The 16,482-nt window shown below is 36.4% G+C and overlaps 1 protein-coding gene across 9 annotated transcripts in view; it reads left to right on the plus strand.

Moving 5' to 3' along the window:
• TFDP2 (transcription factor Dp-2) overlaps positions 1–16,482 on the plus strand; it is a 184,240-nt gene that overhangs the window by 113,213 nt on the left and 54,545 nt on the right. For 2 of the 9 annotated variants that reach the window (XM_090284238.1, XM_090284236.1), the window contains exon 1: positions 8,908–9,079. The exons of 4 other annotated variants lie outside the window; for them this stretch is intronic. Coding sequence is in view for 2 of the 5 variants with exons in the window: in XM_090284236.1 (XP_090140362.1) it covers positions 9,049–9,079 (31 nt within the window). In the remaining 3 variants the exon portion in view is untranslated. Of the gene's footprint in view, positions 1–8,907; positions 9,080–9,392; positions 9,469–9,726; positions 9,775–16,482 lie in introns of those variants that run through there. 3 more of the 9 variants (XM_090284240.1, XM_090284239.1, XM_090284237.1) reach the window with 3 other exon arrangements.

Raw genomic sequence — 16,482 nt, forward strand, 5'->3', positions numbered from 1 at the left:
GTTTACTAAAATTTATTACTTTTGATAGTTCTTTTTATAGATTCTCCAGGATAGTTATGCCAACCAGCATTCCTTGGCTAGATACCACTTGTTCATAATGTAGTATCCTTTTTAACCTATTGTTGGATTCAGTTTGCTAACATTTTGTTACAGATTTTTTTAGTGATGTGGGAATCCTATGAGAATAGGATGAGTATAAGTTTTTATGAAACCAACAAAACAATGATCTTTTAAGATATAATGTTATGAAAATCATCTTGTTAAGTTACAAGCAGTGCTGCTTCTGTATATCTCTTACAGAGTAATAGAGTAAGGGAACAAAGTACTCTCCCTTATTTCAAAAAAGACAAAACTTGAAGCTTTGGCATTTCGTGGACTCCCAGTGTTTCTGCAGAGGAAGGAGGCGGTGATCTGTGCCTAATGGAGGCAGCATTACTCAGCAGTACTTACTGGGAATGAGCTTTTAATGAGGAATGTAAAACACTAAGGCCATGTTTCTTGAGCTTAGATACACATTGGAATCACCTGAGACCTTGTGATACTTCATCCCACCATCACAGATTCCAGCAGAGTTGGTTGGAGATGTGACTTGGACATGGAATTTAAAATAAAATCTATTGATTGATTTTAGGGAGCGAGAGAAACATCAGTTTGTTGTTCCACTTATTTATGCATTCATTGGTTGATTCTTGTATGTGCCCTGAGTCGGGGTTGAACCTGTACACTTCGTGCATCGGGAAGATGCTCGAACTAACTGAGCTACCCAGCCATAGCAACATGAGGTTTTTAAGTTTTCTAGTTCATTCTAATTTGCAGCCAAGGCTGAGGATGACCCCTCTACAGGCTGACAGAAATCCCTGCAGGCTGTTAGAGACTTTGTAAGGTCTGGAAGATCTGCATTAGCAGATGGAGGAAATATCAAGTGACATTTACATTATTATCACTAAAATATACAGAAAAAGCAGTTGTTTTGTTATGTACTATGAAAGATAAAAGACAGCTCATTAAATGAAAGTCATTTCATATTCCTGGAAGAGAAATGTCAGTGTTTTTAAATTGACAGTTCTTTCCAAAGCAAATAAAAATTATGTAACACTATTTCAATCAAATCTTACTAGTGTTTTTAAAAACCAGTAATACCTCCCACCACCCAGATCTTGGTTTCTAATACTGTTCTCCAATAAAGGGATCCAAAGCTTCTTGGAAAAATAGCTAATCTAGTTTTGGGGCAGCAAATATACAAGATAACCTGGAGTGTCTTATAGTACCAAAAAAACGAGGAAATATTATTAATTTAAAAAAGACAAAGAAAACTAAAATGGTGGAGAGTGCCAAAGCAATGCAGGAGCCAACCCAAAAAAGCTCCCAATGACCAAACTGAAACAATTTGAGCAACAAAATAAATAACATAATGTTGGATTTTACCTTAAAGTATAAAATAAAAATGCATCAGTACATATTTATCTAAATAATTGACTGAGAATAAATATGTGGAGGAAAGAGACAGTCTCCCATAGAGAATCCTAATTAATTTATGTAGATGGGTAAAGCTTAAATCCCCCAAGCCCCTTGAAAGTGTGGGCTGAATGTAGTGCAGTGCTTCCGAAGAGTAGCTTTTGGAAACCTGGGATGGCTGTGGAGGAGTAACTTCACGGTGGAGAAACCCAGAAAACACCACCTTGGCCAAGTAGTCCTTAAGGTTAATTTTATCCGTCATAAGTCATGTTAATAGCATGTACCCTTGATATGATGTGATGAGGCCTTCCTCCCAATAACCCATAATAATCCTAGTCTAACAATGAGAAAAAAAATGATTGTGTGACATTCTACAAAATACTCAGCCAGTGCTCCTCAAAGTTGTCAAGGTCATCAAAAAACAAGACAGATCTGAGAAGCTGTCACAAACCAGACAGGGTTTAGTAAGCATAGTAATTAAATGTAATACAAATAAATAAATTAAATATTGGCATTGCAAGAAAAAACAGGGTAACAGGATGGGATATTCACAAAAGAAGAAATGCAAATGGACAATATAATATGAATATGTGTTCAGTTTCACCAGTAGTCAACATGCAAATTTAAATGACAAAACCTGTGTTTGCCAAGTCACGTTAGCAAAGTGATTTTTTGTTGTTTATAATTTTGTTAATACCCACACTGGGGTGGTAGGGGAGAGTATGGGAGCCCACAGAGTGATACAATCTCTCTGGACGATAATTTGCTCAGTACATATCAAAAGTCTTGAAGATATGCATACTCTGACTCAGCATTTTCTCTTCTGTGGATATATCCTAATTAAAGAAATATCTGTGGGAAGATTTTAGCAAAAGATAGTTTATATTCTTTGACCCTTTTGACATGTTGTGATTAGAAAAGATTAAGAGATTGAGTGTAGAAAGGTTAATTACATAATTATTTATAATGGCAAAACGTGGAGACTATAAATACTCATTATAGGGAAATGAAATATAATACATCAGTACAGTGAATTATTACACATTCATAATTGTGTTTAGTGAGTATTTATTGAACTGCGATAATCCTTGTGTTCCTTTTTAGTCTTCTGCTCATGGAATCCGTGATTCTGATTCTTTCCCCACGTTCTTTGTTGTAGCACCAGATAAGAAAATAAGTAGTGGGTTCCTTCTACAGTTTTGTGTAAATAACTTTTTTCTGTAACCATTCCATTATGTGTATTTTATTTGTCGTCTTCAGTTTCAATTTGTTTGCTTTATTTTAGTTATGGGTATTATGTGAGCCTTTTCGAAGTTCTGTTTTTCGGTCTGAAATGCTCTTTTCCCCGCCTTGTGGCTGACTCCTCATCTTCCCAGTTGCAGCTCAAATATCACTCCCCTCAGAGAGATCTTCCTAGACCATCTTATCTAAAAGAGCATACATGTAATACCCCTTCCCAGCTTTCTAATGCCCATTAATTTCTTTCAATGCAGTGAACACAATTGATATTTTTGTATTTGTGTACTTGTGTATAGTGTTTCCTCCATTAGACTGTAACTTCCTGAGGCTAGGGATTATATCTTTTCCTTCACCAGTGTATTTTTAGGTTCCCTTCTAATGTCTGGCACATTGTCAACAGTTACTAAATATGTGCAAATTGAACAACATAGTTAATTTTGCAGCTTTGACAATAGCTCATTAAGAATTTGTCACAGACAACAGTGTGGTGATGGCCAGAGGGAAGGGGGGCGGAGGCTGGGTGGAAGTGGGCAAAGGGGAAAATGAGGACACCTATAATAGTGTCAAGAATAAAAATAAAGAAAAAGAAAAGAAGTTATCATGTAGGCTGTGGCCAGGTAGCTCAGTTAGTTAGAGCCAAGGTTGTAGCTTCCATCCCAATCAGGGCGCATACAAGAAGCAACCAATGAATGCATGGGTAAGTGGAACAACAAATCGATGTTTCTCTCTCTCTCCCCTTTCCTCTCTCTCTCAAGTCAAATTTATTATGTAACTTAACTAAAAGATGTTGTAATTTAGATCTGAACAAGTTTATTCTTGTAACACATTTAATTTATCACATCTATATTGGTATTGATATTTTAATATATTTTATGTAGGAATTTAGAGGAAGGTGGTGAGGTTAGACTAGAGATAGAGGTAAGAGAAGCTCTTATAGGTGGAACTGTACTCCTGGATGCTGAGGAGTGGGTAGTTTTTGAAGAGGTAAAGAAGCGGGGAAAGGCATTTTGGACTACTGTATTCCCCCTACCCCTAGAACCTATTATATGATATTGACTGTTAAGTATCTCATGTAAGTGGAATCATACAGTATTTATCTTCTTTGACTGGCTTATTTCACTCAGAATAATGACCTCATAGTTTATTCATGCTGTAATATATAGAAGGAAAACTCTGACTCCAAAAAACCTCCGCTGCCTTGCGGCATACCTCTTCAGGGGAAAGGCTAAGGGAGTAAACCCCGACAGAAAATCCGGAGCCGGAGTCCCTAAGGCGGTTTGACGTTGTAGTCAACACCGGCAACTCCTGCGGCGCACCTGAACCCAAGCTGTATCGACTCCGTCTTTCCCTTGGACCCTTCAGCTGCAAAGAGAGGGGGGGTCTGCTGCATGGGCAACAGCAGACCCTCCATATTACCCTGCCCAGGCTCTGTAGCTTCAGCGTCATCGCAAGATGTCGATTCAACACGGGAGGAGACAGATACCATGTCACTCCCGAGTCGGACTGCACAGCCATTCTCGGCGGTGCAGATAGACTCTTAAGAAGCTACACCATCGTCTCTCGAGACGGACGGCTGCTGACAAGAATATATGCCAGAATCTCCTTCCTTTTTAAGGCTGAATAATACTCCATTGTAGGTGTTTACCACATTTTGCGTATCATTCATTTGTCAATGGACACATGAGTTGCTAACACTTTTTAGCTATTGTGAATACTGCTGCTATGAACATGGAAGTACAAATATCTCTTTGAGACACTGCTTTTATTTCTTTGGGGTATATACCTAGAAGTGAAATTGACTCAGATTCAAAGTAATTTTATTTTTAGGAATTGACATTCCAATCTCTGTAGCAGCTGAACCATTTTACATTCTCCCCAACGATGCACAAAGGTGCTAATTTCTCCACATCCTCCCAACACCAATTGTTTCTGGGTTTTGTTTTTTTTTTCAGTAGTCATCCAAATGGGTTTGAGGGGATATCTCTTTATAATTTTGATTTGCATTTTCCTAATGATTAGTGGTGTTGAACATCTTTTCACGTGCTTATTGGCCATTTGTGTATGTCCTTTGGGGAAATGTCTATTTAAGTCCTTTGCCCATTTTTGAATCAAGTTGTTTGATTTTTTGTTGAGTTTTAGGAGTTTTTTAATACATTCTGGATATTAAGTAAGTTAATAGATATATGATTTGTATGTGGTAATTTGCTTCTTGTTTGTTGCTTTCAGAATTTTTATTTTTTGTTTGCCTTTTGAAAGTTTGATTATGCGTTTTTCTGAGTGTCTGTGTTGGATGAGGAAGACAGTCAAATGAGAATTGCGTCTGAATGTCCTCTGAGTATTGAGTGAAGATAGGCTTAGAGGTAGAGTTGGGAGTCAGCCATAAAAGGTAGATGTTTAATCCATAAGATATAATTAGTTCTCAATAGGTTTTTGTATGCCATGCTTAAAGATATGGTGAAGGAGACCACTGAAAGCAGGAATCCATAGTTCTAAATTTTCCAAACAGCTTCATTTGTATCCCAGCATAATTATTATAATGTACCCCCCTTAACTCTCAATGATTAACCTAGTTGGGATGGTAAATTATGTGGCCAATCACCTTCTAAAGCAAAAACATAGCAAGAACCAAGGGCTATAGTTGAGCCGCTTAGAATACAAATAATGAGAAAAAAATAAAGGAAACAGCCCAGAAGGAGAGGGGTGAAACAGAGAAGAAATCCAAAAGCCAACAGAGGATAGTTCTAATGTTATTATGAAGGTGAGATTTGTAAGATCAGCAAGGTTATGGAGCATAAGTATACATATTTAGATTTATCAAGGTACAGCTCATTGTCAGCTTTAGACAGTGCAGTTTCTCAGCTTCATCTACTCTAGTGTTGACTCCCTGTAATGTTATTCATCATTTCACTTAGTGTATTCTGCATTTCTGACTGGTTCTTTTTTATGTTTCCTAACCCTTTTTTGCACTCTGTGAGCTCGTTGAGCCAACTAATTTGCTTTAAAGTCAAACTAGTTTGAGTTGATTTTCTATCCCTTGTAACTAAATTGATACCTGAATTCGGATCAAGCATTCTGACTCCAATGCTCATGCTTTCTCCAAATGTTTTGTATCTACAGTGTCCAATATAGTAGCTGTTAGTCACATGTAGCTAACATATTGAGGTCTTAACATGTGTCTAGTGCAATTAGGAAATTAAAAATTTAATTTTATTTAACTTAAATCAATTTAAATTTAAATACATGTGGCTAAGGTTCTACTGTAGCTCTCGACATTTTGAGGCCATTGGAACTTGTTTCTTATTGCTTTTGTGTTTTTAAAAAATTTTTATTTATTGATGTTACAAAGAGAGAGGAAGAGAGACAGACAGACAGACACATGGATTTGTTCCACTTATTTATGCATTCATTGGTTGATTTTTGTATGTTCCCTGACTAGGGATCAAACATGCAAGCTTGGCATATCAGGACTACACGCTAACCAACTGAGCTATCCAGACAGGGTTCTTTTGTTTTGTTTAAATTGGGGAAGTGGTGTGTGTTTTAGAAAAAAACTGGAAACATGATTAGACATTTTACCTTAAAATGTGAATATGTATAGGAAGTCAACATAGCTAATTTTCACTCCCTCATAATATGGATCTAGTAGATAGTTATATTTAACAGAAATGGAACAAATAAAAACTATTATTGTGCTATCATAATGTCATTTCTGCCTATAGAATATAAATGTATTATTCATTTGTAAAATGTATTAAATATTTGGTGTGGTTGCCAAGAAACAGCCAACTTTAGTTCAAATAAATCAGCATATAAGTCTGGGGGAGAGAATGCCTCGCCCCCCTTTTCGTGTTTTCTAGATAATCAGTAGTTGTAAATAATATTTTGCTTAAGTGGATTTTCTGTAAGATTAAAGAAAAATTACTTGAGAGGACTACATATGATGCATTTTATTATGCTAGTGGGAAGGCTTATGAATTTCCCCACAGTGCGGAACAAGAGTAAAGGAACACAGAAGGTAGTGATTAGGCTGCCTGCTGAGAAAGGCTTGGAGATGGTTTGCAGAGCAGTGTGAGTGGAGAATTGGGCCTGGAGAAAGGGCGCTGCCAAGGAAGGCAAACAGGGAGAAGGAAATACATAGAAGACTAAAGATAGGCTCAACATCAGATCTATGGAGTGGACAGGAAGGGAGCAGGTCAGTTTGCTGTCTAGCGCAGTGCCTGGTGCTCAATAAGTAGTTGTTGAAGGAAAGAATGAATGATAGCTAAGGAAAAGAAGAATTGCTCCTGCGGGAATAATGGAACCCTGCTTTGGCCCTACCTTATATTTTTTAAAGATTTTATTTATTTATTTTTAGAAAGAGGGGAAAGGAGGGAGAAAGAGAGGGACTCTCATACACGCCCCAAACAGGGACGAACCCACAACCCAGGCATATGCCATGACTGGGAATGGAACCAGCAACCTTTCACTTTGCAGGGCAACACCCAACCAACTGAGCCACAGTGATCAGGGCGGCCCCACTTTATTTTATCTATACTTGTCCTCAGCCATCACAAGTCTGCCAGATCTTGGGTTGCTGTTGGGTTTATTGTTAGAACATATACTAAATGCATGAATATATTTAAACTTGTAATTATTGTCCAGCTCTAGGGGGTCGGGGTGGGGTGAGGTGGGAATGCTCTGCTATTTAGAAGTATGGTTAGGGTACCTGAATCCTGGGAAGTTTAATTTCATTTTGTTCTAAGGCAGTAGCAGAGTAGGTGTGACCATATCTATCCCTTGAACATCCTGGCCCTGGGTAACATGGTGAGCACTTCTGGCTGATCTGATAGGTTAGAGGTTTGTGCTCATTTTCTCTGTGTGGTGTCTGAATGGCAACCCAGATGATTAGAAGCAGGATGGAGAGCTTAACACTATTTTCAATAGAGTATGTCAGTGGGTGTAAACATGTAAGATTTTAATACACAAAACTGATCGGACGCTGTGTAATTTTCAAGTTCCTTCTTTTTTTATTCAAAACTTTTCTGAAACCTGATGGTCCGTAAAAACTTCGTGTATAGAATTTTATCCGATTCCTTTACTCAAATATTATAATGAATTTCACATCTGTTAGTGAAAACAGATTTTAGAATCTGAAAAGATACAAGGCCATATCGGTTGTATCTTGAATTTCAAGTGAATATATATTTGCAACACAAGTTAATTTGCACCTTTACTGTATCATTTTTTGACATATCTCTGGGCATGTAATGTAATGTGGTGCATAGTCTGTTTGCAAAGTTTGACTAAGAAAAGGCTCTCTTTGATCTGTTTCATTCAAGATATGTTTATCTGAGTGACGAACAGGCACTGTTTTAGACACTGGGGGTACAACACTGAAGAAAGGACAACCATCCTGGAGCTGATGTCAAAGCATACTTTCTGAGGGGCATAGCTAAGATTAGGTGGTAACTAATAAAATAAGCAAAGGTACCTTAGTCATCTAAGAGGGTTGTACAGGGAATTGAGATATAAACTAATAAACTCACTGAAGACAGAGATTTTTGTTTCACTTTGTGTATTGTGTTTACTGCTCTATCCCCAGAGCCCAAAGTAGTGCTTGGTTCATAATAGGCATTCAGTAAATATATGTTATTAATTGAAGAGTTTATTGTTTTGAATTTGTATAATCATAGACATGTACTTCAGTAAGTAATTTTTACATTTAACTAGCTGAAAGTTTTATAATCTCAGTTACCTTATTTTTATGTTTGTTACCTACTTTTTGTTTCTTCTTGTGGCCAAATGTCAGGGTGCAGGAGAAACTTATTAATATTAATAAGTCATATGGTGATCTGATATTGCAAAGGATAGATTTGCAAAGCAACTTAAGAGGTCATCTTTTATCCGACTTCTCGCCTAGAAAAACCTGGATAACATGGCTACATATGTATTTTTAATTAATCATTAAAAAAACTAGGACAACATAATTGGGTTCTCTCTTGAGAAAATGGAGAAAGGTACTTAACCCTAGGTATAAAGGTACTAACCTGAAAATTTTAGAACTTCTAACTGTGTGGGAAAGTGAAAAAAAAATTGAGCACCACTAAGCTGGTCTTTGTTGATATCAGAAATGGGCCTGTCATTCATTTTGGCATTGAAGCATGGCCTCCTATCTCAGGGGGCAGGACCAGGACTTTTTTTTCCTCCCCGAAGAGCTGGACAGTTCATACAGGTTGAAAAGCCCTGACCAGTTTTTCAAGAGTTTCTCCCCCTTTTTTTCCCCTCCTCTGAAATTCATGGTGATTTTGCTCTGCTTTCAAGATGCATTAAGATCTCCTGCTTTGTGCCTGCTTTGGAGCCAGCAAATACCCTGACATGTATAATTCGAATTATGCAGGTTTCACGAGTAAGTTTAATCTTATTTTTTAGCTAGTTAAAATTCAAGGGCTTTTTAGGAAATTGGAGTTGGGCATTTTATCTTTTCACCACTTTTATTTCAGGCATATTTTAAGCAACCTTTACTTGAGAAAAGCAAGATTTTACATTAAAAAGTTCCTTTTGTCTGTCAAGACCTGCACTTTCAGTTTGTCGTTGCATTAGATAGTATTCTTCCGAAAGATGGTTAACTCACCAGTTTTCTTGAGCATCTTTTTAGTTTTACTGAGAAGTGTTTTAAATTGAGCTTTCTGTGCTCGATTGCTTATGTCTGACACAGTCTCAAGTTTCCAGTGAATGGTAACAAAGACTGTAGAGTGTTGTTGGTGCTGCAGTGAGAGGCATGCTTCTTTAGACCAGGTAAGAGAGATCATTTTGTTTCTTTCTGCTGGGTGAGTTTTTACAGCGCTCATTTTATATTCTTTCAACAGCCGCAGTATTAAATTGATAAATAGCCAAGAGCACGCTGAATTCAAGACGTCCTTGCTTGTTGCAGAAAGGAAAACTACAGAGCATGGGGGTTGGGGTGGGGGGGAGGGGTAGAGGCAGCTTAGTTTATCACTAAGTTACTTATATAAATCAATTAAATTGTGAAAATAATTCCGGAGCTCAGTTTTCTTCATGCAAGAGATAAGGAAGCAGTTGAGGAAATGCATAATTTTAAAGGTACTTACTTCATGGTTATTACTTCTGAATGCAATCCAAATGATAGTTTTTACTTTCATTTCTTTCCAGTAGTTAATAAAATAAGCTTTGCCCTCACCCATACATTTTTTCCATTTATGAAAACTTTTAAATTGTCAGCGGCGAAATATGCTTCCTCAGGATCCTTGGAATAAACCTGACACTTAAAAAAAATTTCAGCTTATAGTTGTTTTATTCCTTCCTCCCCACCCCCAGTACATTTTTCTTAAAAAGTATTTGTGCTTTGAAAACGTCAGCTGTATTCTAATGAAGCTCGGGCATTGTTTGCTCATAAAGGGGCCGGTGCATTCCACTGCTTTATGGTTTATTATGAGGCACAGTGTGAGAGTGTGGGTGGCAGCATTTGGTGTCTGCCTCTTGAGGTGGTGACTGCCATTATGTTAGTGTTGGACTGGCAAAGAAAATATAGTATACAAGGTCCTATATGAATCAATGAAGAAAATCTTAACCCTAAACAGTACTGAGTGAAGCTGAAATGTGTGACAACTTGGTTGAGTTGATCATTTCAAGACTACTCTTGAAGTTTTAGTTACAATATTTACCAGTCCCATCTCTTGTTTTTTGATGTATGCACCATTTACTCATTCTTTGAACTTTAATAAGGAAGTTAGTGTTTCTAAATACACTATGACATTTTAAGTAGATACAGTAAAATGTTAAATAATACATTTCCTTAAAAAAGAAGTTTTAAGCAACTTAGTGTGGGTAGGGCGGGAGAGTGGGAGAGGGAGGGGAGGTCAGTCAGAGAGCCTTTCTTTCAGTTAGGAAAGCCCTGGTGAGGAAAAAAAGCAACAGATGTTTCTTCTGTTACAATTGAGGCTGTTTCATTCAAAATTCACAGTAGCTGAAATGGGGAGCGGAGGTCATAAATCTGACTTAATCAGTGAATAAATAAAACTTAATCATTTAAGTTTATTCTTTTATATTCAGGAGTTGAGAATCAGTATAGGTAACATTCTGAGTAACATACTTTTTGAAAATGGTTTTTTAAATCTTAAAACATTGTGTGTACTTAATGGATATGTGAGAAAGTTAATTTTAGTGCATTAAAATGGTTATTAAATCATATAGAATATTAGGGGGAGAAAATTAGGCCATTATATATATGTAAAGAACACTGAGCTTGCAACAGTTTATAATTGCACAATAGATACTAAGGCTCAAAATGAAATTGCAACATGAACCATCATTTGCATATAGTGATAGTTCATTTTATCTTCAATGAGAAGCATGAGGCTCATTCCAAAAGATCTGGGCTACCTTGAAGATTTCTTTGCTTTAAATAATAATTCCAGAATTTAAAGATTTTTGAAGCTTTTCAGATTATCATTTTAATTAAGATTAAGATATGATTCTAAAATTGATCTAGGTACATTTTGCTTTTTAAAGGAATAGCATTATGTAGCAGTTGAAGGTTTTTTTCTTCTTTAAGATAAGTAAAATAACTTGCATGGAGTTTAAAATGGATTTATAAACTACAGATTTGACTAAAGTAAGAACTTTTACAATTTTGTCCAAGAAATATGTAACTTTGATAGAATATACGCCCCCCCATGGGACATGTAACTGTGGTAGCCTCATAGGTTGTAGTTATCAAAAATGTGTATCACTTATGATTATAAATGTAGGCATCAGTTACTTAACAAGGAAAACAGAGTCAACCACAGGAATGCCAAAATAATTGAGACTGTTGACCCTTCAAATTAAGAGAGTATACTGAAAGAAGACTTCTGGAGTGAGGCACCTGTGGTTCATACCTTATATATGAACTCTAGCACAAGACTGAGGTCTGAGCCTTCCCTATTCATTGTTCTCCAAGTCAGAACACCAGAGAATGACTGATTTAGACGTTCTATATGTGTATGCAATTAAAAACAATCTCTGGGGTTGAAGTCAGAAGGTTTGACACCGTATTTTTTTGAATAGAAAACTTTTATAGTTTAGGAGCAGGTAAAATAGTATGTGTATTGTGCTTTAAGTATATACAGTCGTACCTCAGTACTTGTCGGCTTCAGAGCTTGTCAAATGAGAAAAAAATGTTTCAGCACTTGGCGCTTACTTGGGACTCGGTGATTACTTGGGACTCATTGCCCTTGCTAGAACCTGTATGAGTCCTACACTGCCCTGCAAGAAAAAATGCTTCATTTTTCCGTAGGTTTCGGCACTCATCATGAGTTCTGGAACAAATTACTGATGAGGACTGAAATATCACTGTATTTAAGTATATTAACTGTATTGTGTGAATAGGTCCAGGAACCTATCATGTAATAGAAGTATTTCATTCAACCAAGTTTCAGGAACCAATTTTCAAATGAACTTTTTGGATCTTGACTCTGAAGCTAGAGATCATCAGCAGGGAGCTTTGTTTTGGGCACTTGGCTCACTTGTGTTGCAGTTTGGGAAATCTCTTGACAATTTTTTGACAGAAAAATTAAGAGTCTGTTAACTGAGCACTTACTGTGTGCCAAGTAGACCCAGTGGAACTTATAAAGGTTTGCAAAATCTTTTAATGGATAAAATTTTAATACAAAAGGTTTTGTTGATTCTGATGCCTAACTTTAAGATTTCTTGCTCTTCACAATATGGTTTAAATGTAGCTTCAATAATAGCTCTCAAGTGGGAATATCTTGAAATAAAAATATTGATAACATTGCAATTTTGAATGAGCTACTTAGTACAGTACCATGGAATACAGTGACCCCCTTTTTTTATTTGCTAAGGAATAGAAAGAACTGCTTTGAAACTCTAAATCAGGGGTCTTTGGTTTTTCTGAGTTTGTGTCCTAAATTTTAAGTTTATTTTAAGAATGAAACTTATAAATTCTAGATCTGTCTGCAGTCTTTGGCATCTTTTATAAATATTAGAAAAATATCTCTTTGACTATAAATTCAAAACAATTTCTTTGTTAACACTGTTTGGGGCAGGGTACCATTTCAGAGTGGTTGTGGGCTTCTTCATGAGAATGGTTTCCAATGAAGAGCCCTTGGGTATTCTAATACTCATAAATTCTGATCCTTGTGGTTGCACCCAGCTGCCTTGATCTTCTCCAGCCATTCAGTGGCTGTTGGTTCAAGATAAAATGTGCAGCTTCCAGCTCACTCCCTTTCACTGGGCTCGCAGACAATGTCTGTATGCCATCTGGTGGGTGTACAGGCTATGGTGAGGGCATGAAAAGTAGTGGTTGAAAATAGGTTAAATTTTGAAAAGATACAACATTTATGAAAAAGAGATTGAAGCCCTTTCTCTTTTTAAAATGAAAATAGAGATAAGTATAGTAGAAAGAATCTATTTATATAATACTTCATTAATTCCTTCACGTGAACAAAGGGGAAAACTCGAAGCAGCCTTTCCCAGTGTTCTCTGATCGTAAGAATCATCTGAGGCACTTGTTAACAATCTGCATTCCCAGCCCCGACTGGTGTGGGTGGCTCTGTGGGTCGTCCCACACACTGAAAGGTCACCGATAGATTCCTGGTCAGGCACATGCCTGAGTTGTGGGCCAGGTCCCTGGCTGGGGGCATAGGAGAGGCAATGGGTTGATATTTCTCTCCCTGTCTTTCTCCCTCCCTTTGCCTCTCTCTAAAAATAAATAAATAAAATCTTTTAAATAATAAAAATAAAATAATAAAAATAATATGCATTCCCACCTAGTTTCAGATTTTTTAGGTGTCAAGTGGAATTGAGGAACGTGTATTTTGAATAAGAGGGACACTACCCTCTCCCACTCCTCTCACATCCTTTGCATTTCATAACCAGGCACATCTGGGAAGAATTGTTGTGAAGGTTGGAAGAACCAAGTTATTTGAGGCCATATGGTAAACTTAATTTAGTTATTAATCAGAACATAATATTGTCCTAAAATTGGGTATTCTCATTAAGCAGGTGGAAGAGAAATGAGAGAATTAAGAATTGAAAGGTTTCCTTGACTGAGCAAGGTAATAGAAAAAGGACAAAATGACATATTTTAACTGAAGATAAAGAAGCCAGTAAAAAAGCAGCAGAATCAACTTTGTAGAGGAGACTAATGTTTTTGGATGGACATTTAAAAAACATTGAAAGGAAGAGGTTCTACAAAAGAAACCTAGTGAGAACGGATTAAGTGATTTCTAAGATCTTTTAGCTTTGAGCTTTGCTGAACTAATGAAGACAATTTAACAGTCCAGATACCAGAGCTTGAATTAAGGAGTTTATTTAAGAAATGAAGAGGTACTGTTTAAATTCTGACATGTGGGAAGATGGAGAAATATTTTTTTCTTGCAAATTGAAGAATTCAGGGCATTTATGGTTTGGATACCAGATAAAGAAGGAGTTTGCTAATCGTTTTAAAACATGTCCTCCTAGGAAAAATGCTTATCAAAGCCAAGAGAACAGATTTGATCCTCCAGGGAAAGTATGTAGGAAAGACTGACATAAAAGATTTATTGACCTATTTAGGAGTATGCCCTGAGGGCTATAGAGTTATTCCTTTTTATGGCCTTTCAAGCAACTTTTCTTTTGTTCATGGGAAGATTTTGGTTAGGTGGTCCCTTTGGGGGAATCCTAGAAGTCCTGTGCTCTGACAGCTGCAGAGACATTCAGGCTTTTGCTTCTGTGCCTGTGATCTGTAGGAATGTGCTTTCAGATCTGTCCTTACCTGTGTACTATAGGATGCTTGATCTCTAGTTTGGAACCAACGGCACAGGGGTAGATTCTGGAGGTCACTTTAACCATTATACGAATGCTTTTGAGATACTATGAACTTTTATCTTCTGTTTCTTACCCCTCCCATTATTGTGGTCACCCAAGTTAAAAGTTTAGTAATGGGAATAGCCTTTGGATTTACTCTCAGAAAGTTTGGTGAACGTGAGTGAGCACAAATGCAATGAAATGCAACACAACTGGGTTATAATGTACAGGTAGGTAATGAACATTATAGCTATACTAGTAGCTAGCTATAAATGGAATAAAAACTTAAAAATTTGAGTATGTTTAAATAGAAAGATGAAGGAAGTCAGCCCTGAATGGTGTGGCTCAGTTGGTTGGGCGTCATCCCACAAAGCAAAAGGTCACCAGTTAGATTCCCAGTCAGGGCTCTTGCCTGGGGTTACAGATTTGGTCCCTGGTTGGGGCATGTATGAGAGGCAGCTGATTGATGTTTCTCCCTCCCTTCTCATCTCTCTAAAAATATATTTTAAAAATCTTTTTAAAAAATGAAGGAAGTCAGAGTAACTGCAAGGTTTATTTATTTACCTTTAATCCTGACCTACACAATATATGTAGATATGCTATTTTGCTTACAGTTTTTGTATTTCCAGTTAGATATGCTATCTTTTCATATTAATTATGAGTTATTAATAAGTGTTTCATTTATGAAGATAGTGCTGTTGATCTAGTGGGCCTGGGTTATTTTTTTCTAAATAAGGTGATAGATATCCCCTGAACCATCCACTCGTTTCTCCCTAGTCCACTGTCTTCGATGACATACATTGTTTTCTAGATGGCTGGCTAAAGGTTGTGGAATCTTTTCTTGTTGCAAAATGAATTGGCCTGTTCCAGAATCAACCTGTGACTTGACTTCATTAGTAATGTGTTTGAAATTAATTGATAGCCCTTTACTACAGGTATTAATTAACAAGTAGTTTAAAGGGTATATGACAAGAAATGTTTGACACTTTCTGACTGCTTATTCTCTGGTGGAAATGTTAATCACTAATGAAATAAAGCATATGTCACATAAGTAGCAGATCAGTGGAACAGAATAGAAAGGCAATAAGTTAACCCAAATAAGTAAAAATATCTAGATAGCATTTTGTATCAGCATGGGGGAGGGGGAGTAGATTATTCATTAAAAGTAGCCATCTGGGAAAAAAATTGGATCTTGCACTTCTCACATCAAATAATTTCAGATGGATCAAGGGTGTAAAATTTAAAATGAAGGCATTAAAGGATTAGAAGAAAACATGGAGGGATATTTTATACCATCTTAGCATATAACTAATGGTAATTACTTTCAAAGAACAGCATATCCAACTGGAAATACCAAACCTGGAAGATAAGTAAAATATGCATAGCATGTTCATGCAGAGTGTACATGTCCAGGGTGGAGAGCAAAGATAAATAAACTTTGGAGTTAATCTGACTTCCTTTATTTTTATGTTTAAACATACTCACAGACCTTTTTATGTATGGTGTAAAAATCATAAAAGAAAAGAAATACAAAGTTGACTGCATTTTTTAAAATGTGCACAGAAAATCATATATAAAAGCAAAAAACATGTCAAATTGGTAAAAATATTTGCAGCAGGTATAACAAAAAAATATACTCATTCCTTCAATATTTAAAGAGGGTCTATCAATTAAAAAAATAAAAATCACCCATGACCAAAGAAAGATGGGTATTATTCTCAGGAAGGAAAATTTAGATGACTTTTAAATAAAACAATAAGCCTTATTCATAATAAAACCGAAATAGAATCAAAATCAGATACTACTTTTAACCTAAAAACTGACAGAACTGAAGTTTAATAACACACTGAGTTGGTAATGATATATGGAAATGGAGACTTTCATACATTTTGAAGGGAGGGTGTGTGTAAAGAGAGAGATATATAGTCATTGAAATACTATTTTTAGTAATAAAAGTTTTTACTATTAAAAAAGTTTGTAATACCTAATCCATTACTAAGGGAC

Source organism: Furipterus horrens, unplaced genomic scaffold (genome assembly GCF_987537825.1).
Source record: "Furipterus horrens unplaced genomic scaffold, mFurHor1.1.pri manual_scaffold_7, whole genome shotgun sequence".
Taxonomy (NCBI): Eukaryota; Metazoa; Chordata; class Mammalia; order Chiroptera; family Furipteridae; genus Furipterus; species Furipterus horrens.